This window comes from Conger conger, chromosome 3, assembly GCF_963514075.1.
Source record: "Conger conger chromosome 3, fConCon1.1, whole genome shotgun sequence".
Taxonomy (NCBI): domain Eukaryota; kingdom Metazoa; phylum Chordata; class Actinopteri; order Anguilliformes; family Congridae; genus Conger; species Conger conger.
Window position 1 is genome coordinate 32,212,570 of NC_083762.1, and position 25,950 is coordinate 32,238,519.

The window sequence follows — 25,950 nt, forward strand, 5'->3', positions numbered from 1 at the left end:
TCAGGCAAACACAAATGCCCAGGATTCCTGCTACAGTCTGATCACACTCATCACCCACACCCAGATTTAAAACCAGATATGCCCCGATTGTGGCATTTCTACAAATGCTTTTCAGCCATAACAAGACACCTCATTTTTAAAACCATTTCAGCTACAACTGCATCAATATTATTCCATTTTCAAGCTCTTTTTACATCAAAGGCTATCATTAGGGATATACAGAACTGTCATGTGCGTCAGAGGAAGCTAATAATAGATATCAGAAGAAAGAATTGCATTTCATTCCTGAATTGATTTTCCGATGGTGGAGCTATGGATTTAGTCTGTGTAATTACACAGTAAAGCTTATATTAGCACTTCCAAGATTGCAGCCCTGTTACTGCTGTTCTGCCTGGTTATACGGAACCTGACACAGGTATTCAGGCAAAAAGGAAAATCAATTGATCGTTTTACTCATCACAGACATGAATGATCAGAGGAGTTCAGCTCAAAGTGAAGCCTTTTTGCAAGGTCTGAGATATTCAAACAGATTCTGAAACTCACACATCTGTTTATCTGATCCTGCTGCAGACACATCTTCGATGATACAGCAGATACAATCTGCTCTGAAAATTCATATTCATGTCCAGTGATTTGGTCTGTCCTGGAGTACGGAATTTCAAAGTATTGAATCTGTGTAACACTTAGAGGCGATGGCAGCACTAGAAGGACACCTAATTTGTTGTTCATAAGGCCTTCCTCCCCCATCACTGCTCTACAGCCTTCTGACAACGTATCATTGGTTCTTATATCATGGCTTGGATACATACTCAAATCTGACTGGTCCAAAGGGTATTCAAATACTTTCCAGTAACCTGCATGGAGAAAGAGTGGTATAAATCATCGCTGATGTAAGCTAATTCCAGATGGGTGGTAGTAAACTGTGGACAAGTACAGAAGTGAACCAGCATAGCTTATAGAGCTGTCAGATAACAAAAATTAAGGTAATTGTTTGAAACAACAAAACGGCATACAGACTGAACCAGACCTGGGTGAAATATGTTGTTCTGAACTCAGATATCTTTTTGTAGGCAGGGTTTGCACTTTTTGAGAGTAGTTCATAGGTTCCAGTACACTCAGTAAAGCATAGAAAAGTATTTGAATCCCCCGCAAAAAATTGACTGAACCTCCAGAACCTCCTGGACTGAAGTTACACACCCCTGCTTTATAAGTAATTGTTTAATAATAAGTTCCACTAATGATAGTATATTACAGTACATCTTTCTCTGAAGGACTGCGCATCACCTCCACTGTAAAGTGTTCAGCATTAAATGTGACAGAGTGTATATAAGCTAACACTGAACTTTTTACTGTGTGTGCATGCAAACATCTCACGTGAAACACCCAGTCAGCAGCCTCCTCCCCTGCTGACAAACATATTTTTTGGAGCTGCTGTGGTATGAAGTCATCAAAGCGTGTCACATAAAATGACGATACACATTTTGTATTGTTCATGATTGTCCAAACAATTTGGTCGGGGTTGGGGGGTCAATTCCATTAAAATTTCAGCCAACTCAGGAAATTAACTGAAATACAATTAATCAAATTGAAAAATGGAAATCTTACAATACCGTACTGACTGAAGTAACTGAATTAAAATGAAATTGACCCAGCAACCCTAGAATTAAATCTCTGGTGAGCTGCACCCAGGAATGGGCAGTATTTAAAATGCATATATCTGAAATATGTACAGTATTTGTTTGCATGTATTTCACAGGTAATACAGGTTGCGATGGTTTACACCTTTGGGCTACCTGCAAAGCATGCACACTATTTTCAATGCAGTTTATAAACACATTTATTTGGGAGGTATTTTGCATGAAAAAAAACAAAAAACACTTTTGCCCATGCCTAGCTATGCTGCAGTGAAAGAGAGTCCTGCCATCAGCATCTGGGAGTAGGGTTAACACACTGAGAGGATAAGGACTGCAATGATTCCTCTTCATTAGAGACACAGACAGCAGTGGTCAGCCAAGAGAACCCAGGACGGCTACACCTCAACAGCCCGACCAATGTTATCCATCACTGAACAAGATTGCTGAGCCCAGAGACGCCTTCTCCTCTGGGTCCAAACCGACAGCTCCATTAAGGAAATGAGCTCAGACCAGCCATTCTGCCAATCACACTCCTTCACACTATCAATAAGAGATAAGATAAGTGCCATCAGCAGTTAAACAAATCAGCAAGTACAGTGGGCTCTACAATTATTAGCTCCCTTAATAAACATGGAGAAAAAAGGCTGTGTATAATAAACAACAATGATAATGATCTATATTTTATGTTCAAACATACAGGAAACCTATATACTTTTATTTCTATACATTTACTCTCAAGTTTCAATGTTAATTGCATACAATTATTGTAGATAAAATGAAACAAAGTGAAAGTGGCAGTTAATCCCTTTGTCAACCATTAGCATGGGAAAAGCTAAAGAATTGTCAATTCAGAAGACCCAGATGGTAATTGACCATCAGAAGTCAGATAATGGGTACAAAAAAATACATAAACAGTTAAACAGACCATTTAGCACTATAAGGGAAATAACAAAAAGGCGAAAAACATATGGGATTTTTCAGCATAGGTTCACCATTTACCAACAAACGAGAGAGCATCGAGCACTATAGCAAGCCTGAATTTCAACACCTCAGATTCATAATTCAAGTACCATCAATTAATGTACCAATAATTCATAATATTGACTATTTTCCAGCTGCAAACCCTGTCAAATCACTTGCTAGTTACTTTCATGAATTTAAAACCAAATAAAAAACTTTTTGCCAAGTCTAAAATTACGACAAACATTTCCTCATAACACATTTTGTGACTTTACTTTCTCCTTAATGAAAGTCAGCAAAGATGTATGGTGTGTGAATCTGTATTTGACATATGTATTTGTGAGTATATTTCATACTATTTTCAATATAGATCGGTCACCCATGTGTGGTTTATACCTCTCTTCAAACATCTGACACTTCTACCATTTTGAACTTATTTGGGATGTGTTTTATGGTTTTTTAGCCTATCCCCTGTGAGGGCGTGACTGTGACCCACCTCTCCCGGGACAGAGGCTTCGGCTCAGGGCGGAGGGCAAGTAGCGCAGAGCAAGGCTGGCGGGAGGGTGGGGAGACGGAGAAGTTGAGGTCCAAGGAGCCGGATTTCCTGTGCAGGGGCTCCATTCCCATGGCCCCCTGCATCTCGCTTTCGATGGGGCAGGACCCCGCACGGCCGTGGCCTGAAGCTGGGTGCAGCGCGGGCCCCATGGCACCCCCGTGCGAGGAGTCGCAAGGCCCCTGGGGTTCGTGTGTGGGGGACACTGAGGGGGGCGAACGAGACTTCTTCTTCGCTGCTGCCCCTGACAGAAGCTTCAGGAGGCCTCCGCTCTTCTTCTCTTTCTGCAGAAAGAAGGACCACATGCTTGAACACAGCTTAGAAACATAGAAAGCACATTAACTCAATTGCTTGAGGCTTCTTTATCATACTGGCATTCTGTAGCATATGACAGATGGAGAACATCCAATTTACTTAAAGAGTGAAGAGGTTGCAGAACCAGCGCTCGTTCATCACCATGCACCTTCTGATAGTCTATGTGCTTCATTTTAGCTACCTACTGCAATTTGGGATCGCTATTGTCAGAACATCCTATCTCTCGAATGCAGTACACCGACTGACCACTGGGTGGCCTGATACACACGTACAGACCAATCCCAGTGAAAATAGTTCTCTTGGCTGAAATTGGTAGCATGGAATAATGTGAAATAATATGTAGCTAACTGTAGCTTAATAACGTTTTAGAGAAAACATTTTCATTTTGGTTATACTGACGTTTTTGGAGGGCAGCTGAAAAAAAGAGTCACATCAAAAATAAAAAACGATAAATGATAAAAAAGCGGACAATCATGGATAGTTTTATTTATTGTATTGTATTTATTTTATTTAACGTAGCGGACGGTGTGCACAATCTTTTTCTCAGGCAAATGTATAGGATTCCTCTCCTTTCTGCAGTCACTTAATGAAAATAATTATGGTATACAATCATGTCCAAGCATCTTTGCAGTCCAGAAGTGTGGAATTTATGGATTTCTGTTGTCATTGGCGTTGTTTACAAAAGAGGAATACATTTTACTTTTAGCTAATGCCTAATCTAGTTGCTGCTTGTTTAATTTTGCATTGCAAATATTTGTGAAATACAGAAAGAGTAAGTATTTCTTGCCTGAGTGGAACATTGATAACGTTCCAACCAGACTATAACCTGCTACAGCCAGATGAGAAATATAAAATGATGGTTTTTAAAGATAAGTATTGCACATCGGGGTGACATTGGCTCAGGCCCTGTGTGTGTCGAAGTGTCCCTGAGCAAGACACCTAACCCCCAAATGCTCCTGACAAGCTGGTTGGTGACTTGCATGGCAGCCAATCACTGTGAGTGTGTGTATGAATGGGTGAATGAGGATTAAGGCACTATCCATCCATCCATTATCTGAACCCGCTTATCCTGAACAGGGTCGCAGGGGGGCTGGAGCCTATCCCAGCATACATTGGGCGAAAGGCAGGAATACACCCTGGACGGGTCGCCAGTCCATCACAGGGCACACACACCATTCACTCACACACTCATACACTCATACACTCATACACTCATACCTACGGGCGATTTAGACTCTCCAATCAGCCTAACATGCATGTCTTTGGACTGTGGGAGGAAACCGGAGTACCCGGAGGAAACCCACGCAGACACAGGGAGAACATGCAAACTCCGCACAGAGAGGCCCCGGCCGACGGGGATTCAAACCCAGGACCTCCTTGCTGTGAGGCGGCAGTGCTACCCACTGCACCATCCGTGCCGCCATTAAGGCACTATATAAATTTCTAAATGGTTGGTTGCCATTTTTTATATAGCGCCTTTATCCAAAGCGCTGTACAATTGATGCTTCTCATTCACCCATTCATACACACATGAATTTTTGTCTCGACACATGAAGGTTGATAAAAGCTTATTTTACTATTAAAACCAATTTTTTGATACAAAATGTCAATAAAATGTACCTTTATGTCTGCTTTATTCACATACTATATGAAAGTATGTTTTTATAAAGCATGCCCAAAGAGTCCAAAAACCACTCAAAAAAGAATTACTCACCCTAAACCTGGATCACATTTAAAATTGAACTTTATTTCAAAATTAGGTTAACCAGAGCCCTGTTAGCCAGTACAATTACAGGTATATCTATAACAAGTCCAACGCAAATGCGTTGAGTATGTGTGAAAGAGGTTGGTATGAAATGGATGGTAACTTCTCACTGAGGAAGTTGGCAGTCCCCCTCAAGGTGAGAAATACCCACATTTACATACAAACAACAGCCCACAGGGGTAGTCAGCTGGCTAATTAATTGCTGTTAATGATGCCCAGCATCACAGACAGCACTGTAAGTCACTCCGCATCTGCTAAATGGAAATTAGTATCAGAATACAGCAGAATACATTGATGTCTGGCTTTGAATATTTACACAGGACACTTGCATCAAAGTAGCCTAAAAATTTCCCTCGGGATGAATGAAGTATCTATCTATCTATCTATCTAGCCAATACACAAAGGACCAATCATGGTTGGAGCAGGTAAGTAAATGAGGATACAATAACTAGGAAAAAGAGAACTGCAGCCAAATACCTGGAAAGTCAAGGTCAAGCACAGATACCAAGGGAGTCTGGGCACAATGTGGAGGACACCAAGAGGACATACAACACACAGACACATTTATCTTCTGCAGGGAACTGAATGTAACAGTGAGTTTATCTTCCAGTCTCACTATGTACGCTGTCCCACTGCAAGCAGAGGGAGACATGCTTACAGCTGAGGTCTTGCTTACAGATGAGCTCTGTGTTTATCCAACGTGTACCGGCCTCTGTGGAGTGTAGAGTCTGGTGCCTGCAGAATGTTTTTGATGGACAGGGATGCCTAGAACGCCCACATCCCAGAATGCCCATACCACTGACATGACACAGATAATACAGACAGACTGTTTAAGCTGGAAATGTATATGTTCTAGTTGGTACTGATGTGTCTGCTATCACATCACTGTACAGTTTCACAGATTTCTTAACATTTTCTTGGCTCCATCTTCACATATTGTGTTGCTCAGGGAGAAAACCAGCTGATTGTCTGTCTCCACATCCATTTCACTCACTTTGTCAAGATAAGTACATTTTAGGTATAGCTGTCTTTTGACATGCAATGTTGTTGAGTAACTCCAAGGCTAATGGTTGTATATACTAAAGCAATTTTGAAAAGATTATTATAAGATTTTTTTATAGGGTATATGACGATTTTATATGGCTTAATATTTTTTACAACAAGCACACTTGCCCAATAACTGCAACCTTAGTTCAAGTTGAAACTTTCCAACAAATAACTATTTAAAATGGTAATTAAATAGAAACTGTAATTTACACTTATAGACACCAATAAACCCAGTTCCATCCCAGAAAACACACGCTGTACAGGATAGGTTTATGACCCATATAATTAATGTTGTGGAAAAGGTTTCATGGAGAGATTCAAAGTGCAGCTCTGTAGCTTTTCGAGGTGTGTGCATAGAGCATCAATCCATGTCTCGGTGTGTCCCAGGGGCAGGCGTTCTCCTCCAAACGACCTTGCATGCCTCGCTATTGTCTGCCGCATGTACCACACACACAATCCCCTTTTCCTGATTTAAGCTTGTGTAACTCCATCAGGAAATCTTCTTTAAGAGAACAAATTTAAATTAATAATTTAAATGAAATAAGGTACATAATAGTCTAGCAGCGAGAATCGTAATCATGGCATCTTTGCTGGTGAACATAGCCCCTTATCCATGGAACTGTACAGAGCTTGCACAATTACCCTGTATTCACAGTGAGATATTTGCTTTGCTTGGGGGGATATAAGCAGTGTTCCACCCTGGAATTAAACTTGAAACCCAACTGATTACCAGCCTGGTGCCTAAAGCCCCTTTTTCCCGCCACCTATTCTGAGAGTAGCATGCTAGCACTGGAGGTGAGTTAGAGCTCATTCATGGCGCATAATCAACACCGAGACATCTAGCTGCAGAGGACCATGGGCACAGACTGTGCTGCTTTCGCTTTCAATCTTCTTCACAGATTCACCACTTTACTTGCCTATATTTGTGCTGCTAATTTTTTCATATTATAGGGGATCCGATAACCTTATTCAATGGTATTGTTTTTATTGATACCCCCCAATATTAGTAGGTGAACAAGACATTTTCTTTAATTGTGGTTGTCTAGATATCTTACTAACGTTTTCTTGCAAACGAAACACACCTTAGCTTGCAAAGGGCACTTTTGCTGTCTCTGGGCAGGGGGCATATGCTTCAGCAAATGTTGGTGTCTATCTGTGCACATGCCTGGTTATAGAAGAAGAAAAACGGCTTCTGCTTGTATACAAATTTTATTGTGTACCATTAGAATTGGCGATTTTCAAGCAACACAAAGCAGTGGCACAATGAGATACAGAACGACAGCTCAATCCACTAAAATAGTTAGCTACTACACTCTGTGAGAAGACACAGAGAACACACTGCAAGTACCAATATGCTCAGAAGACATGCTACCATACCAGAGCCTTGAATCATGAAGTCAGTGGAATGGGATTCAATGATATATTTTGCCATTGAAGATCAAAATATACTTAATTTCCAAAATATTTAAACACAAGGTAAACTAATGGTTGATTGAAAATGCCTTCATCACCTCTGAACAAAGTGCTCTGATATTAAATAGAAAACTAAAAAGCCAGAAACAGCAGGGACACTTGTTATCATAGCCATTGCTGTGGCTACTGATGTACAATGAGTTAGTATTGCTTGTGCCAACAGTTCCTTTATTTGTATAACGAGTCTGTCTGAACATCTCCTTGAAGCTGACATTCTTATAATAGCCCATTATGAGTATTCAAATCTGTATCCCAGACAGTACCACGCAAAGCAGAGAATGGCTGATTTTAAGACTCATCAGTGTGCCTGTGCTCAGCATTCAACCACTAAGGATTAGGGAGGTAGCAAGTGCAGACTCAGATATATTTCCTGATATTGTCACATAGAGACAGAAAATGCAGACACAAAGGCCTGGTCCTTTGACTCAGTTAACAAATGTAGTTTAGCAGATTGAGCAATACCAACCCAAAACTAACTTGCCAAACTTTTTTATGTTGAAAAAAATGATGATTGTGTCCAGGTCACAATACAGGTATTGATGAATGCAGAGAAAGGAAGCAAGGGCTACAGAGACAGGAACCATGAGATGCAAATACTGGAAGTGAGGGCCACAGAGACAGGAAACACGAGATGCAAAAACAGGAAGTGAGGGCCACGGAGATATGAAACACAAGATGAAAATACAGGAAGTGAGGGCCACAGAGACAGGAAGCACAGGACACAGAGACAGGAAGTGACATCTCACCTTCTCTGGTTTCTTCTCCTCTAGTTTGGGCAGGCCGGCGGTGGCGCCCTGCGGATGGGCGGGGGAGGGGGGCCCCAGCGGCGGGCTGGCCGACGCCTCGCCGTTGAGGTGGGCGGCGCTGACGTTGGGCGGGGTGATGGCGGAGGCGGCGGAGCTGAGAGGGATGGCGGGTCGGACAGCAGCGGGGGACAGGGAAGGGGGCTGGTGCGAGTGCTGGGGGGACCCCATGGAGAGAGGGCGAGAGGAGGGCCCACCAGGAGAGCGGGTGGGGGAACCGTGGGGCCGCAGAGGGGGCACTGCCGCAGTGGGACGCTCCAGGCTGCCTGCAGGAGGACTGTGCACTGCAGACCACAGGAGACAAAATCAGTCCTGTATGATTATTCAGCCATTTATTCTGTCTTCCAGGAATAGAAGCGGAAATTTGTTTTAACTCTGTGGTCAGTCAATGTGTTTAAGTACATCAGGTTAAATTTCACAGCAATAATTATAAAACAATTTGGAAGTTAACATAAAAAATACTGATGCATATGCTAACAACCACATATGTGTCACTTTACCTCATTTAGTTTGAGGAAAGTAGCTAAAGTTCCTCTAAGCAATATTCCCAGCTTTTGGGTAACCTCACATGAACAGTTTTCCTTTACTCTCCATATAGCAACAGGGAGACGTGCATGTAGATTCCTCTATGCGACATGCCAGCAATCCACTGAACTCCTGCAGTTAATACATGCAGCCTCCTGACTTTTATCAGTCAGTTACTACCCTTCTCATCTGACTTCACTGGCTACATGTTACAGCTTGCATCTAGTGCAAACCTAAACTGGTGTAAAAACCCTTACCCCCTCGGCAGGTCCCTCAGTTCTGCAGCCTTTTAGGTTATATATGTTTTATTGTTATTATTTTTACTGGTTTTAGGTTTCTCTTAGGGTTTGTAATGGATGTAGTCCATATGTATTCAGAGTTTGTACTTTAGATCCTGATTAACATAATTAATTTGCACTAGCACTTCAGTGACGGTGAATCTTTACTCACTAGTCTGGGAATGTTGTTAGCCGTTTCTGGCACTATTTCTCACATTAATTAGATGAATGCACTTTGGTATCTCATATATTGTAAGCCCGTCCAGAAAAGATTGTCTGCCTAATGAATGCAAGGTAATTTAATGCTATGGATGATTTCATGGTCTCTAGCATGGTAAGAGTAACACTTGGGTTCGGAAAACCTCCAAACCACCTCATGTCATTTCAACAGCACTGTATCTACCTTTAGGCTACTCTCTACTGCAAAATCAAACCAGTCTTATGACTGGAATTGCTGCCATATCTTTGGTTGATAATTTAGGTAATGAAAGTCACCTTATTCAACATTTAAGCACACAAATCTGAGATATTGCCCATGGCCATAAATATGCTGTACTCTTTCCATTCACAATTCTTCAATTTAAGATTATCCTCTATGCAGATTTGCACAGTCTTTCACGAAACTGGAAACTGAGAGCCTCTGTTTCTGTCCTGTGCACCAGCCAGTGTAATCGGGATAGTGACTATGTGTGAGTGCTGTCTTTCTAAGAAGGAAATGTTGGCTTGGTAGTAGGATTAATTTCACCACATTGTGGGTGAAGCATTATCACTATCTGCACAAACATCAGATACTTAATTGGTTACAGTAACCAACCAACTTTCCTCAACCTCCCAATTAAAAAAAATATTTGCCTTGAAGAACTTCTGAACTTCTCAGAACATTAAAAAACCCAATTGTTAAGTGACATACTGCAGCAGCTGACATGTATGACACAGACCTGCTAAAAAAAATCATACTGCTGCAACAAACCACAAAGCAAACTGGTGGAACAGTGTTAGAGGAGCTATCGTATCTAGGAGATAATTAATTAAGCCTCGTTTTAGCCTTCAGAGAAACCCCTTGCACAAGTTTCCGCATTCCTGCTAGACCTTTCATTACTACAAGCAGTTCATCAAGAGGACTTAAACATGTAACAAGTTCTTTCTTTTAAAATAATTGGTTACTGTCATGTTCAGTCCCATTTTCTCCTTGTTTTCGATATGCTTTCTGTGCTTCTGCTCCGGTCCTTGTTTTCCCTGTCTCCACTGTCCACACCATATATTTATTTTCTTCCTGTCAATTGTCTCCCCTGTTTCTCATTGTCTTTCTTCAGTGTTGCTTAAAAGCCTGCCTGTATCTGTCTGTCTTTGCTAGTTCATTTTGTGTCTTGGTTGTATGTGTGGTCCCCGTCGTTCTAGCCTTTGGTTTCCCTGTCCTGATTATCTGCTTGTTCCTTTGCACTGTTTGGGTTTTTTGGTTTCCCGTTCTGCCTGCTCGGTGTTCTGAATCTGACCTTCGTGTACCTCAACCACGTTTTGGATTATCCTTTTACCTTTTTGCCTGCTCTTGCTCTCTGCCTCTATCTCTTGTCCTGCATTAAAGCCATTTCATTTCCATTTCACATCCTTTAGTCTGCTCTTGGTTCTTCTGTCCTCGTCTGTGACAGTTACCTTTTTTGCCATGGTTAGTGAAGTTCACAGCAGATATGTCTACATTTTACACAATCAGGTGTTAATTAAGGATTCCTTCACCAAAGTACCATGAACACTTTATTTCCAGACTCGAGAACTGATATTCAGAAATTATCTTGCCTTGGGTATGACCTCATTAATGCAATGGTCACTGCTGTTTGTCTACATTCTCAAGCAAGTATTCAAACTTTCAGGCACATGGTCACTGCCATTTCAAAGGCTCTAAAAAATATTTTTTTATAACAGCCTTATGACGGCCAGCTTAAGTTGCACTGCTGTCTTCCACAGGTTGTCACACCCCAAGAACATTCTCCAAAGGCAATTGAGAAGTGTAGAATCAAGACTAGATATAAACAGCTCTCTTCTACATTCACTAACAATGCAAATGAATACACCTGCCAAACAAAACACATCTGTGCAGCAGTGGCGGCTGGTAGCCATTTACCTTGGTGGGGTGTCATACACACACACGCACACACAGGCACACATACACACACCAGTACTCACCTCATTCATTCATTCATTCAATATCCTAACCCGCTTATCCTGAACAGGGTCGCAGGGGGGCTGGAGCCTATCCCAGCATACATTGGGTGAAAGGCAGGAATACACCCTGGACAGGTCGCCAGTCCATCGCAGGGCACACACACCATTCACTCACACACTCATACCTACGGGCAATTTAGACTCTCCAATCAGCCTAACCTGCATGTCTTTGGACTGTGGGAGGAAACCGGAGTACCCAGAGGAAACCCACACAGACACAGGGAGAACATGCAAACTCCGCACAGAGAGGCCCCGGCCAACCGGGATTCAAACCCAACCTTGCTGTGAGGCGGCAGTGCTACCCACTGCACCATCCGTGCCGCCTCAGTACTCACCTCAAACCTCTATAATTACAAAGGAAGGATAAAGCAATGGCAATATGAAATTTTTGTATGTACAGTAGTTAACAACAATCTTAATCTTTGAGGCTTAATAAACTGTATAGGGTTAATATAAGAAATAAAATAGTATCAGTGTTGTTCCAACTAGCCTACTTGATGCCTGATGTTGGTCGGTAATACAAATGCTTCCACACACAAAAAATACTTCAACTTCATCATCTCCCCTTGAAACATTTCATATGTTTCAGTCTTGGGAGCATGGATTTGTGACTTGGACAAAATGAAAAGATCAATTAATTAAAATAACCTTAGAGGCTTCAGAGGGCAGATATAGAATATAGAATATTGTAATATATATTTGAACTCAGCTTCTCTCTATAGGAAAGCAACCCAAAAGATAAACGAAACAGAAAGCTTTCAACTCAAACAACTGACCCTCTCTTTTTTATTGAGGCCACTGTGGGAACACTCAAAGCTTTAATGGTCTTATACCCTTGCCCTTATCTATGCCTCACCACAATTTTCTCACAGTTTACAGAACGTTCCTTGCACTTCATGGTTTGGTTTATGTCCTGACATGCAGTATGGACCTTACTTTATAAAAAGGGGTGTGCCTTTCCAAACTATGTCCGATCAATTAAATTTGCCACAGATGGACTCCAATAAAATTCTAGACGCTAATTATCTAATGGATAATTAAAACTAACAGGGTGCACCTGACCAAGTGCCTCAGCATACTTATGTAAATGAGAGATTTCAATAAAAAAAATATCAAGTTTTCACTTTGTCATTATGGGTTAGTTGGGTGTAGATTGATGGGAAAATGACAATTTTATCCATGTAAATTAAATCAACAACACAATAAAGTGTGCAAAAAGTGAAGGGGTCTGAATACTTTCTGAAGCTACTGTAGAGTCACAGAAAATGGTACATTTTAATATGCATGATCTAGAATTCAACATCATTTCATTACATGGTGTCCAGCTGGGGTTTGCAAGCTCCTTTTTCAGATAGCTTGGTTCTTTTGCACTGTCTATTTTGTGATTTTTGGTTTTAAACTTCATAGTTCCAGTCCCTTCACAGCATTTCACAGTCATGCACAGAATTTCCTCTACATGCAATTTCCTGTTCCCTGAGGACCGCTGGCCAATGCAAAGATGCACATAGTGAGCATTAGAGGTAAAGCAAATGGCTAGCCACTAGTCTCCTGGGATGCTATTACCTTATTCCCTGGAGTAATGCAAACCACATGTGTGGAGTTTGACAAGCAGGGAGTGAGAGAGGACTGAAATGCTAAAACCTATCACAATGCCGCTGTAAATGTAAAACAATGAACCAAACAAACCCACGAGATGTCATATTCACAGGAGTGTTGGGAATGGCCAGGTTTACTGTCAACATTCCCAGAGGTGGCCCAAGGGTTGTGTAGCAATTTATTACTCATATGGTGGAACTGGGCTTCTGAATACTTATTTTGTCCTGAGAATTATGCACAGAGCTTTTAGAAAAAGAAACAAAAAAGGCAAGAGGATGACAAGCACTGTCAAACTTTATGAAACCTACAGAGGTGAAAGTTATGTCTGTGAACAACAATTTTATCATTTCAAATTGTACTGTAAAACTGTATAAAATAGACTAAAGAGAGGATAAAACTGATATAGAAGCTGACCATCTGGATAGTCTATACAATCTGTGCAGTAATATAATACTGGAAACACCTGTTACCAGATGTAGTTAATACAAAAATGAGCATAGCAGGAAGGTAGAAGCTGACCATCTGGTCTAGAAAATTGGACGAAAGGAACACCAACTAGTTATTCTATGAAATCCGTGGACAGATGGAACACAGGAGCAGGCCATCTGGTTGGTCTGTAAGATCTGCAGCTGAACTCACCGAGCTGCATGGAGGTGCGGGCTTGGCTGGAAGTTTGCTGGTTGCGTAAGCAGTTCTTTAGATGCAGCGCCGCGGGCTGCAGCTGAGGAGAGGAAGAAGACGAGGAAGAGGAGGAGGTGTTGGCCAGCGGAGGGATAGAACGTGAGGAGGACCCCATGAGCACCGGGCTGGAAGGCCCCGGCGACCCGGGGGAGCTTGGAACCACCTTGGCAACCGGAGCGGGACTGGAGAGACACGCCCGGGATTGTCCCATAGCAAACGGGGCCCTGGGAGGAAAAAGAAGTGACATCGAATAACATCAAATACATCCTGAATAGTTTATTCATATCATGATGTATTCTTACGTAGTCATTTGTAGTCATATTCTCATGTATTCTTACCTTCTTTGAATAAAAAGAAATCTTACTTCATCGTACATGTCATTTTTATTCTCTTTTAATGGTTAAAACAGCATCCCGTTAAATCACAGTTATTACTACATTAATATATGCAGTAACCTCGTGAACATATTTCATTCAGCCGATATTACCGCCGCCGCCTCGTTAATCTTTGTATCCCTTTGGCTACATATTGACATTTTGTCACTGGACGAAGAATTATGGTGTGCATGAAAGTGGGCTGAGAAGTAAAACGGTTTCTGAAATTGACGAAGCCTTCTCTGGCCGCTGCCTTCAGCTGGGGTTTTCTGGGTAACTTTATCCAATTACGACACAGGAACTGGATGTTAATTAATAATTCAACAAAGTCCGTGTAAAATGGCTGGTTCTGGAATGTTGTGAAGATTAAAAGCTAAGAGGCCCATAATTAAACTGAATTGTGGGAAAGGATGTTGCTGATGGCAGCAGGGTAATTAGCTATGATGGCTGGACCACACTCACATTTACAGTTTAATATGTAAACTGTGAGTGGATTTATACCCATCTGAACACAGTTTAAACAAACCCAGATAACGACTTGTCTCTGAGAAGACTTCAGTCTGAAATCTGCTTGATTAATTATGTGCATGTTAACTTGAAGTCAGGCAATATAAAAGTTTTACATCACACTGCTGTCAAAAGTTGCTATTTCTATTATTGCTAGAATCTTCTAAGCCGCAATGCAGGGAGTACACTGACACCAGCAATTTTTATGAGTGTTAAATGACTAAAATCAACTGCATTTATAAACATGATCTAAAGCATGCAAAACAAAATCCTTTCGGGATGCCTTTCAACTGATGTAATGTGGTTGTAATTTTGTTAGGGGATGCTAATTTTACATGACACATGTGAGACTCATGCCGATTAGTCATTTCTAAAAATGCATTGCCTTTTTCCTGGATTGTGTCCAATTACACAGAATTCAAGTGAGGCACATTGAAGAATTTATCGCTTCTCCTCTTTTTTTTCCCTGTTATGTTGAGCCCACCTTGGGGACTTTGGCTTCCCTGAAGAACGGTATGCATTTCCTCACAGTTTCTATGTTCTACCTGCCCACGTTGTGTTTGCATGTACATGGCATGTGTACGTATGTGTGTGAGTGCACATACAGCATGTCTCAGCGTGTGTATACATGTAAGTATCTGTGTATGCACCACATTCCAGTGTCTTTGTGTACGTGTGTTTGTGCATGTGTGCGTGCTGACGTATGTATGTGTGCACACACGTGTGCGCGCGCGCAGAACTGGAGTTCGCTAGGGAATACCAGCTAGCTCTACCCACTCTCATTATCATATTGAGAGCTTTCCTGAGCAAACTCCAGGCCCCTTCTGTTTGCACTCTTTCAGAAGGTACATGCAGCACATCCCTGTATTCCTGCCACTGATTAAACTTCCAGGAGCTGTGGAACCTGGCTTCCAGTCTTTAAAACTGCATAACCTCCCCCATTTCAGTGCTCTGAGAAACTACTGGGGGTAGAATTAGAGAAACTGTTTGCATTTGCTTTTCTATACAAAATAAATTGCAACATTACATCAAAGCCAAAAGCACATCAGATAAATACAGTATATCCACAATGGCTAAGGCTGTTAGTTTAGCATTTATGCAAAAGTATAGATGGCTGCTCCTCAGATATCATTCTGGTGACACCATGGCTCCTAAATTCAACAATACAAGTAACTGGCAATGATGCATACAAATCAGGCCTGGATTCAGTCCGGCACCTTACCTGAACTTCTCCGTGACAATGAGGAAAGAGTTCACACTACAGACTATTACTTGTCTGCAATCTGCCAGTGTTTTAATTAGCCAGTACAGCACTTCATAGTCGAGATGAGGATCAGTGAACAGTCCTGCAGCTAGCGGCCCCCGGTTCACAAAAAATGGTGGCGTGCTAACAGCTGTAGTCAAAAGCGGACTGATAACAGAGGGCTTTCTGAGGTGTTCCTCTCACAAGGGACACCCATTACGACACTCCCTCTCATTTCAGGAGCGCTTTCTATATCCACCAGCCCACCTGCAAGCTGCAGCCCGGTTCTACTAAGTGCTTTTTCTTCCTTCTCTGTGGCTCAGTGACTCGCGGGCGGAGCGTTAATCAGCCAGCGTGGGGCAGGCGGCTATTACCTCCATCCCATATATTCCAATCATCACCTGGCAGTGCAATTTCAGCGCCCATTGTTAAGGGCGGGCTTAACAGGGCCCAGGAGGTTCTGGCAAATTCATTGATATTTCCCCTATTTGGGAACTCTGGCCCCACGTCCTAAAGCAGCACCACCGGAACGTGTCTATCACGCGTCTTTATATTGTCTTATTTCAGTCAAAAGCTCTCACAGCTCATAAAGCAACATCCTCCCTCCATCCTTCATTGCCATTTTACTGAATGTTCACAAATTCTCATTTTCACAAAAGTGACTACAGACTGACCAGTTTAGGTTTCTGCTGTAAGACTTTCATCTGTCCCTGCCCCTTGGATCAGCTGGAAGAAGGAAGGAAGGATGCAACTTTTCTGTTTATGGTGACTCCTGTATCTAATTGGTTGTGAGAAGCAGGAGAAAGGCCTGTTACCTGGAGACGGGTGTGACATAGTTCCCGGGGAAGACCCCGGTGCCGCCTGTGCAGAGCGAGGTGCCCTTGAACCAACCGTCCTGGCACTTCTCCGTCACCCGGTACATCTCACCCTTTCGTAGCTCCAGCTCATCGGCCTTCTGGGGCTTGTAGGCATACAAGGCTAGATATCTGTTTGAGGGAACAGACAAAGCCAAATTTATGAAGTCAGCTTTATGAGAAGGAACATATTTCACATGAGTTTTTGTCCATAACTGCTTATGTACTGATATTAGGTTTGGACCACTGAGTTTTTGGTGACACAGTGCAGTCCATACGAATTTGGACAGTGGTACAATTTCTCTTCTTTTGGCTGTGAGGTCTGGTTGGAGTGTCCTGTATGACTGCATGACCAGCCATGGCCTAACTGAGACATACAATCTGAGAATCTCAGTCTGCAAGATACAGGAAGTTGTAGTTGAAGTGATAATGTGATTGTATACTAGATCACATACCTTTGTGGGTATTAACTGTTTATCTTTAAACCCTGGCTTTTCCATAATTCTGCTTGAAGAGTAACAGCTGTTTGTATCCTCTGAATATGTTTCAGGCACAGGGGTAAAAATATGAATCCTCTGACTGCAAACCCATTGGAATAAAGAAATGGCTTCCTGGTTTACTGTAAAGGCAGACATAAACACCAGGGATGCAATATATCCATGAAATGTTTTGGCAGTGTGTTGTCACCCCCAGGGCACTATTCCGTTTGCTGGCAAGTTCAAGTGCACCAACTGCAAACATGCTTGACAGAGCATGGAGAGCAAAACACTTTCATCAGACTGCGTTTTTCCCCATGGAGAACAGTGCCCGTTGTGAAATAAGAGAGTGAGAACCACATACAGCCTATCTAAAGCCTGGACCCTAGTGGCTAATGCAATTCCGCAGAGTAGCTATGGCAACAGGTGGGTTTCGTTGTGACAAGATGGATGTGTCCTTCACAATGATGGGATGCTTCTCTCTGGTACAGGGATGGTGGCGATACACAGACAGTGCCTTTCACTGGAGACCATGGCTCACAGGGAAAATATTAGATTAAAACCAGACAGAACCACTCCACTGTACAATGCTCCTGCACCACTCACAATCACTAACTCTCCGGTGAATAAGATTCCATCACCGAGATTTAAATTTAAGTTCTGCAGTACAGTATATCGAAGTATAAAGTCAACAGGGCCAGATGGAAGAGAACCAGCCCTACTGTTCCTTGTTCCAGTGTGGAGCTGAAACTGGGATGGTTGGCTCCTTTTAGAGTGAATCTTCTATAGAGCCAAGCGAGTCATAATCACTTCAATATGCTAACAATAACAGGACTGGTCTATTAAGTGAGCTGTGGGTGAGCGCTGGCCCCAGCAGGCAAGATACAGATCAGCATTCAGCTGGAGCTAAAGTATAACTGTCATACAGGGGCATGATGATGTGGCTGACTGTAGTACAGAATAAGAAACTGAGATGTGTATGTCGGAGTAAGTTAGTGGCCAGAGAGGACGTCTTACCATTAGCTCATATTCTGTGAGGTGCAACTATCAAGTAATTTTAAAGTCCGACTTACTTTCTAGCAACAGATTGTTAGCAACTACATTCATCACAGAAAGTGCATGTACGTATACGTGTACGTATACACTGTACAATACATGTAGTTGCACATGCTTTGCATTCCAGAATGATATGAGTCTATTAAATCCATGTATATGTAGGCCGATTGCAGCAAAGGCACCATTATGGAAAACCAAATGAGCCAGGTCCCTTAAGCCCAACTAGGTTCTGACATTGCTTGTCATTGGTTTCACTGACAGGAAAGGGGAAATTAATGATTGTGTCGGAAACTCAGTGAACGGGTATGAAGTCATCCATAGGCAATGTAATAAGTCTTTGAATAAAATGTCACCTATTCCCTTGTGTAATGTGAAAATATGACAAAATAAAAGTTTTCTGGGTTTTAGTCTATAGACCTAAGCATGGAAAACGTCTGCATATTAACTTGGACAATTCACACATTACATTATAAACGCATTGCAGATGCTCTTCTCCAAAGCAACATATCACAAAGTGCATAACCATAACCTGGGAAAAGTAGAGCAAAAACTTGAACCCTGTAGATTAAAATGATGAAAATGAAACAACCAAAACAGCAATAAAACGGTTTTGGCAAATACAACACAAGCAATAACAAAACAAGAATACACAAGCATGATAATTACAATAAGGCTAATGGCTAATTAGAAATTATAGGGAGGTAGGAAGGGGAGGGGAGAGGTGCAGCCTGAAGAGGTGAGTCTTCAGTCTGCACTTGAAGGCGATCTGAGTTTCTGATGTTCTGACCTCCACGGGAAGGTCATTCCACCACCGTGGGGCCAGAACAGACAGCAGTCGTGATCAGGAAGTGCAAGTGGGGGAGGTGCCAGGCATCCTGAGTTAGCAGAACGGAGAGGTCTGACAGGCAGACGTGTAGGGCCTGATGATCTTTTGGATGTACGCTGGGGCAGACTGCTTAACTGCATGGTATGCTAGCACTAATGTTTTACATTTAATGCAAGCCATAACAGGCAGTCAGTGGAGGGCAGTGAGAGTGTCTGGGGAGGTTGAAGACCAGTCAGCATACTGTGCAGCATAGGAAGGCATACACCTAGGGTCTGGCACATTAGACTGCTCAACCATCCTGACACATGAATACAAAGTCCAATAAGTGAAATTGGCAGCATTTCAAATACATGAATTTGAATTATGCATTTATCTTTAAGCATTTCAAATGTAACCAGGTGACTCACCTCTTTTAATATGGTTTATACCTTTGTGCCACCTGCAATGCAGCCTACACCATTATTCTCAATATAGTTTAGAGATTTTTTTAAAATGCAGACTATTTTGTATTCAAATACATGTGTGTACGTTTGCCTATCTCAGCCCAATTAAAACACACATATTAAAGGAAAGGGGAAACTGTGCTTCCCACAGCATTTACGCCATTGAGCAAGCACATTTGGGTCTTCATCTTCGTCTTCTTCCCTGAGTAGGCTGTTACTGCTCTCCTCCCCCACGCCGCAGATTGAGGGGGGCCGGAGGGGGAGGGGGAGGGGGGGGGAGTGGCATAGGAGAGGGGAAGGGAGGGGGACACAAGTGATGGGGAGAGACACCAAACATAACAAGACATACGTTCAAGACAGTACAAAGACAACTACAACACTAAGGACTTGGCTGTAACAAGAGAAGAGGTTAGCATCAAGATGAACCAAATATTCACTAAAGTGGTATGTGTGTATATGCGCATGTACATGGGCGTGAGCAGGTTTGTCACTTCCTGTGGAACGTTGGTGGATGAGGGGCGCGACAGGGCGCGGCTGGCCCCGCCAACCAGTGGCCCCCAAGCATCGGGCCCCCCGCGCACACCCCGGCCGAGTCCCGGGGCCCCTGCCCCCAGGCGGCCACAAGCCCGACCCACATGGGTTCCAATTGTATCTATATGGTCACGCCGTACTGTGTTCAATCTGCACTTTGTTGTACGTCGCTCTGGATAAGAGTGTCTGCTAAATGCCTTGTAATGTAAAGTCATGTAGTTTACTGTACTGCAGTCAGGACAAATGAAACCGCATGCAACCACTGGACTTACATATTCAAGGGCAGCTGGACCTTGGCAACGGCAAGCAGCTCCCCAGCCACCGAGGCCACTCTTGGTGGCACTGCTGCTGCCACATTCGACGTTCCAACAAAGGGGGACGCATCCTGTCGAAAAGAGGGGCATGTTTCAATAATTACACCTGAAATCTCCCATTCAATGAAGGTCAACGCTGGAGGTGCCCGATGGTATGTGAGCCAACATACCCCAGATATCATTTGCCCCTTATCAGACCCCGAAAGGAAACCAGGCTGTTTATTGTGCTGATAGACTCAGCAGGGTTAAAAAAAGATTATTTGGCGCATTCCTACTGTAGGGTTAATTGGAGTTATTCACTAGGTTCTTACGATCTACATAAAATGAGGCAACACTGGCAATCACTGGGCAGTGAAAATCAGGGTAATTATCAGTTTGAAATGCTTTGTATACCCTTTACAGGGAAAGTTAGTGAAGAAATGTATAATCTCATAATCTCAAATCAGTTAAAAACAAGTTTTTCACTTGAACATACATTCATGGTATTATCATAACAACCCTCATCGCTTGACCTCCAAAACACTTTAACTGTACACGGACAACCAAATAAGAATGTAATACCCTACAATCAAATTTTTAATCCAATGTTCTGGAGTATAGAGCCAAAAGAACAGAAACTGTATCACTGTGTCCAAATACGGACTGCACTGCACATTTGTATGTACACTCCCTCTGTGCAATTCTCACAAAAATACTTGAAAGTAGTTGAAATAGTAAAACGTAAAGGTTATTAGGTTCCAAATTATATACAGTATAATCATGTTTGGTGTTTTTGGGAAGCCGGTGTCACAGGAAACAGTCTGGTGTCATTGGTGATGTGGTACAGCAGGCAATGAATACAGATCCTGGAAAGCCATTCAAAAATGAACCACTGCCCTGACCAGAAAATATATGGTGCCCACTCGGTGCCTGCTAATATACCCACTTATACAGCCCGCCGTCAGCACAGCTGTCAGCCCACTAGGGATGTGCAAGTTGGCACAACAATGGTGCACTAGCAGTCAAGATGAATTTGAGCTGCTGGTCCTGCCACTATCAGGCTGCTGTAGCACTAATTTGCAGCACCATAGGTCCTGGCTGTTGGGGTCCTCTCTGGATTCACCTCCACATTCATTTGTTCAAATTACTGTATCTGAGTCCACATATGCAGAGCAGAGGCTAGGCCAGTGGAAGAACAGGCTTCTCTTTCAGCGGGACAGAGTGGTGTTATGTCACTCATGACATTCTGGACGCAGTGGTGTGCAAGCTAGCTAAGCTATGAATGGAGGGGGGTGTTCTGGACCACCATTGGTACAGGAGAAGATCATGAAAAAAGCATAAATACAATTCAATGGTAACAGGAATGCTCTTGTTACAAGCCATTTTATCCTGGACTGGGAAGTATTATCTGTAGTATTTTGAAAAAGTAAATCCAAAAAACTGAATTGATATTTTTTTAAAACAGAAGGAATCTGTTCCCTGCATTGTAAACTCACAGCACGCTTTAAGAAAAGCATTTCCTGCGATAAAAGCAGGATGAAATGGCCTGCCGTGATAGGAACAGCGCACAGTGTGGCGTTTCTGTGAGGCTCAGACTCTTAAGCGCCGGGTCATTCCAGTCTCGTCTGCAGCCTCTTAACCTGCTCAGCAGACAGTCCGCCTGGCTGGGCTAGAGAGCTTTGCTTGGCTAGTCACCGACAGCGGTAGAGGCTTGCTGTCCAGACCCAGAGACTGTGCCCTGGGCAGCCATTCAGATGAGGTGGGGAAATTCCCCCAGTCGTGACTGCAGAGCAGGCGTTCTTCCAGACCTTTCCGAGACGACGGAGCAGCCAATGGCCCCTGCTCGCCAGTCACCTCCTGAATGCCAAGTACAGACTTCAGCACTGCACTGCCATAGGTCCTCGCCAGCCCTCAGGCATTTGTGTAGAACAAACACTCCCTGACTCCCAGGGGAAAGGGATTCAATATTTAATGCTCCTCAGCAGGACAGGCCAAGTATTAAATGAGGGTGCAATTGTGTGCCACTCCGCATGCACACATTTCCCATCTGCTCTACCCTAATCTGTGTGTGTGTTTGTGTGTGTGTGTGTGTGTGTGTGTGTGTGTGCACCTGCGTATGTGTGTGCGTGTGTGTGGCATGCACAGAAGAGAACAAGAATGCATTTTACCGCTTTCTGCATGAATAGATTTGGATGCCTGCACAACTGCAATGCTACCACAAATCCTTTGACTTTATACAGATGCTTTAATTTCAACTGCTCATGTAAAGCAATAGTGAAAACGAATGCAGAAATACAATTATTATTCCTTATTATTATAAGATGTATGCAGAAGCACAAGGACAAAAACTGGATGTACTGTATGCACTGCAATCTGTCTTGGAGAATAATGGTTGCAAAAAATGTCCTTATTGTATCTTAAAATATTGCATGGAAACAAATGTGACTTTTTAGAATCGAGAGAACGCGTGAGAGAAAGAGTGAGTGAAAGAGAGCCACGGAGTGAGAGTACGAGAAAAGGAAGGAGGGAGTGAGAGAGCCAGACAGGGAGAGAGAAGAAAGGGAGAGGGAGGGAGTGTGTCCTGCTCCAAGTACACATGGTAGATGTTAAATGGTTGGTATTCATATAGCATCTTTCTCCAAAGCGCTGTACAATTGATGCCTCTCATTCACCCACACATTCATACACACATTCACACACAAACGGCGATTGGCTGCCATGCAAGGCAGCAACCAGCTCATCAGGAGCGTTTGGGGGTTAGCACTGGTGTGCGGATTAGGGAAGGCCCTACCTGCGGAGGGCTGGAGGCCAGGTGGGGGCAGTCCCCGATGCGGGCGGCCGCTCGGGGGTCGGAGGAGCTGATGAGGACGGGAGCACTGATCTCCATGGAGTGCCGGTTGTTGAGCGCCTGGGCCGTGCGCTGGGTGGCGCTGAGCGCTGTGAAGGAGTGCCGCTTCTTGGCATTTTTCTTGCCGTCGGCCCGCCGGTGGATACCGCCGGGGGGACCGTTGCCGTTCAGGGTGGGGCCGGGGCCCGAGCAGGGGCCGGCTGGGGACCCGGGTTCGGTACTGGGGCCCGGGACAGGACTCAGCTTGTCCAGCTCCATCAGCTGCTTGGCTGGCTCATTAAGCTGAGGGATGGGGGGAGACAAAGAGGGAGAGAAAGAGAGAGTGAGGGATGGGCAGCATTTGAAATGTGTACATACAAATGTGCAGTGCAGTCAGTATTTGGACAGTGATACAGTTTCTGTTCTTTTGGCTCTATACTCCGGAACATTGGATTCAAAAAAACTTGATTGTAGGGTATTACATTCTTATTTGGTTGTCCGTGTACAGTTAAAGTGTTTTGGAGGTCACGCAATGAGGGCTGTAATGATCATACCATGAATGTATGTTCAAAACTAGTTTTTCACTGATTTGAAAAGCCATTTTGAAATTATACATTTCTTCACTAACTTTCCCTGTAAAGGGTATACAAAGCATTTCAAACTGATAATTACCCTGCTTTTCAATGCCCAGTGATCGCCAGTGTCACCTCATTTTATGTAGATCGTAATAACCTCCTGATTTTATGACTCTCCGAAAATAATTTGCTCCTAGTGAATGACTCCAATTAACCCTAAAGTAGGAATGCGCCAAATAATCTTCTTTTTTTAATTCAGTAAAAAAACACTGAATCAAAACATTCTCTGTAAAGCAAGGAATAAGCAAGTGGAGGAGAAGGACGAAAATGGAGAAAAGATAAAGTCAAGATGCCAAAGAGTTTTGGATTGGAATTTGCTAATAAAGTATACATTAATGCTCACATTTTGAGATTTATAAGGGAGGAGGACCTATGGTATACACCACATCAGAGTGAGTTGTGCACACCCTGTAACTTGTCAGAATACTGAGAAAATATGTTTCATATGACACCAAGACTGAAGCATTTTCCAAGACAATTTAGCTGGTGATAGAAGATTAGACCAGAGAGAGACTAAACCAAAGAGGTGGCATAATAGCAGTGGCATATTCAATATTCAATATTGCAGAGCATGTTCTAATTACTACTAATCTATGATCTCTGTAAAGTCACACAATGCAAGTACATTACACAGCAGAAGTATTAATTTACCAGTATGTGTATGCATAGTTCACACATTTCCAATGAATCTTTAAAGTGGGCCATTAATTGAGAGCAAGGAACAACGTGTTTGTGAGGCGCTACTTCCAAAAGACATTCAAATAAACACAGATGTCCATATTTGACCTACATGTTCATTCACATTTCAGGTAAGATTGAGGCTGTACAAACTTGTTGGTCCACTGTAACAGTACTGCAGCAAGTCTTACTTCCATAAAGGGATGCTTTCTGAACAACAAGAGACAACATGCCATGGAAAATGGCAATCAAAGTCTACGATATAGTGATTTTTAAACTCCTTTAACACTGTCCATGCACAGTCAAATGCTCGCTGTGAATTCAACATTGAGGTTCCATGTCTAATATTGATAAAACGTCCTCTACCAAAGTGATCGCTATCAGCTGACTGAAAATTCCGTTGTTTAAGGTAAAGGAAAAAAGGGAAAAAAGTACCCATGAAGCAATAACATAGATAATATACCTTGAATTATTTTCAAACATTCCTCCACACTCACTAGGCTGTGAGGTGCTACTTGCAATGTCAGTCAATCTTTAAATATTTCTGTTCTACTGATGCAATTGCATCTCCTAAGGGGAACTGAGACAGGTGTGCAGACAGACAATAAATAGATTTGTCACCGCAATAAAGAGATTTGCCACCACGATTATGGCCCAACGGTGTTCATACCAAAAAATATACTCCATTTCCCATTCTTGTTTTATCCTTTCTATTTCATAGGCCTTTCCAGTTTACTGTACCTAAACATCGCACAAATATACAGTACATAATTGAGTCACTCTTTACTCCATCCTCAAAATGTGGAGATGATAGACCACAATAAAATTAGAATTTATTTTGAACCTGCAATTATACCTCAAAACAACAGAACATGATCAGACTGACAGCTGACGCTACCACGGAAAGGACTGTTTTTCATTTTCATCATAAAATGTGGTGGTATAGGGCCAGAACTGAGGAGTGGTCCAGAAATGGTAAGTGTACCAGCACACTGTGCTGTTGTGGCCTTCATCAGTTATACTTTCTGGTACAATTCTCCTCACCTATGTTTGCTGAATAAATGTAAATGTGCTACACTGTCAGAGGTTCATTAACATGGAATACTTCAGCTGTCCTTGAGTGTAGAGAGTTAGAAAAATGGCAACGCTGTTTCAAGCCTAGAGCTCTTACACACGCCTGATATTCCATCCATCCATCCATCCATCCATTATCTGAACCTGCTTATCCTGAACAGGGTCGCAGGGGGACTGGAGCCTATCCCAGCATACATTGGGCGAAAGGCAGGAATACACCCTGGACAGGTCGCCAGTCCATCACAGGGCACACACACCATTCACTCACACACTCATACCTGCGGGC

At 42.8% G+C, this 25,950-nt stretch overlaps 1 protein-coding gene across 1 annotated transcript in view; it reads right to left on the bottom strand.

Annotated features, from left to right (window-relative positions):
- LOC133124648 (E3 ubiquitin-protein ligase SH3RF3-like) overlaps positions 1 to 25,950 on the bottom strand; it is a 123,527-nt gene that overhangs the window by 5,076 nt on the left and 92,501 nt on the right. The window contains exons 4-9 of the mRNA XM_061236030.1: positions 23,242 to 23,580; positions 20,430 to 20,542; positions 16,787 to 16,957; positions 13,806 to 14,071; positions 8,494 to 8,834; positions 3,091 to 3,431 (exon numbers count right to left, since the gene is read on the bottom strand). Of these exons, the coding sequence (XP_061092014.1) occupies positions 3,091 to 3,431; positions 8,494 to 8,834; positions 13,806 to 14,071; positions 16,787 to 16,957; positions 20,430 to 20,542; positions 23,242 to 23,580 (1,571 nt within the window). The remainder of the gene's footprint in view (positions 1 to 3,090; positions 3,432 to 8,493; positions 8,835 to 13,805; positions 14,072 to 16,786; positions 16,958 to 20,429; positions 20,543 to 23,241; positions 23,581 to 25,950) is intronic.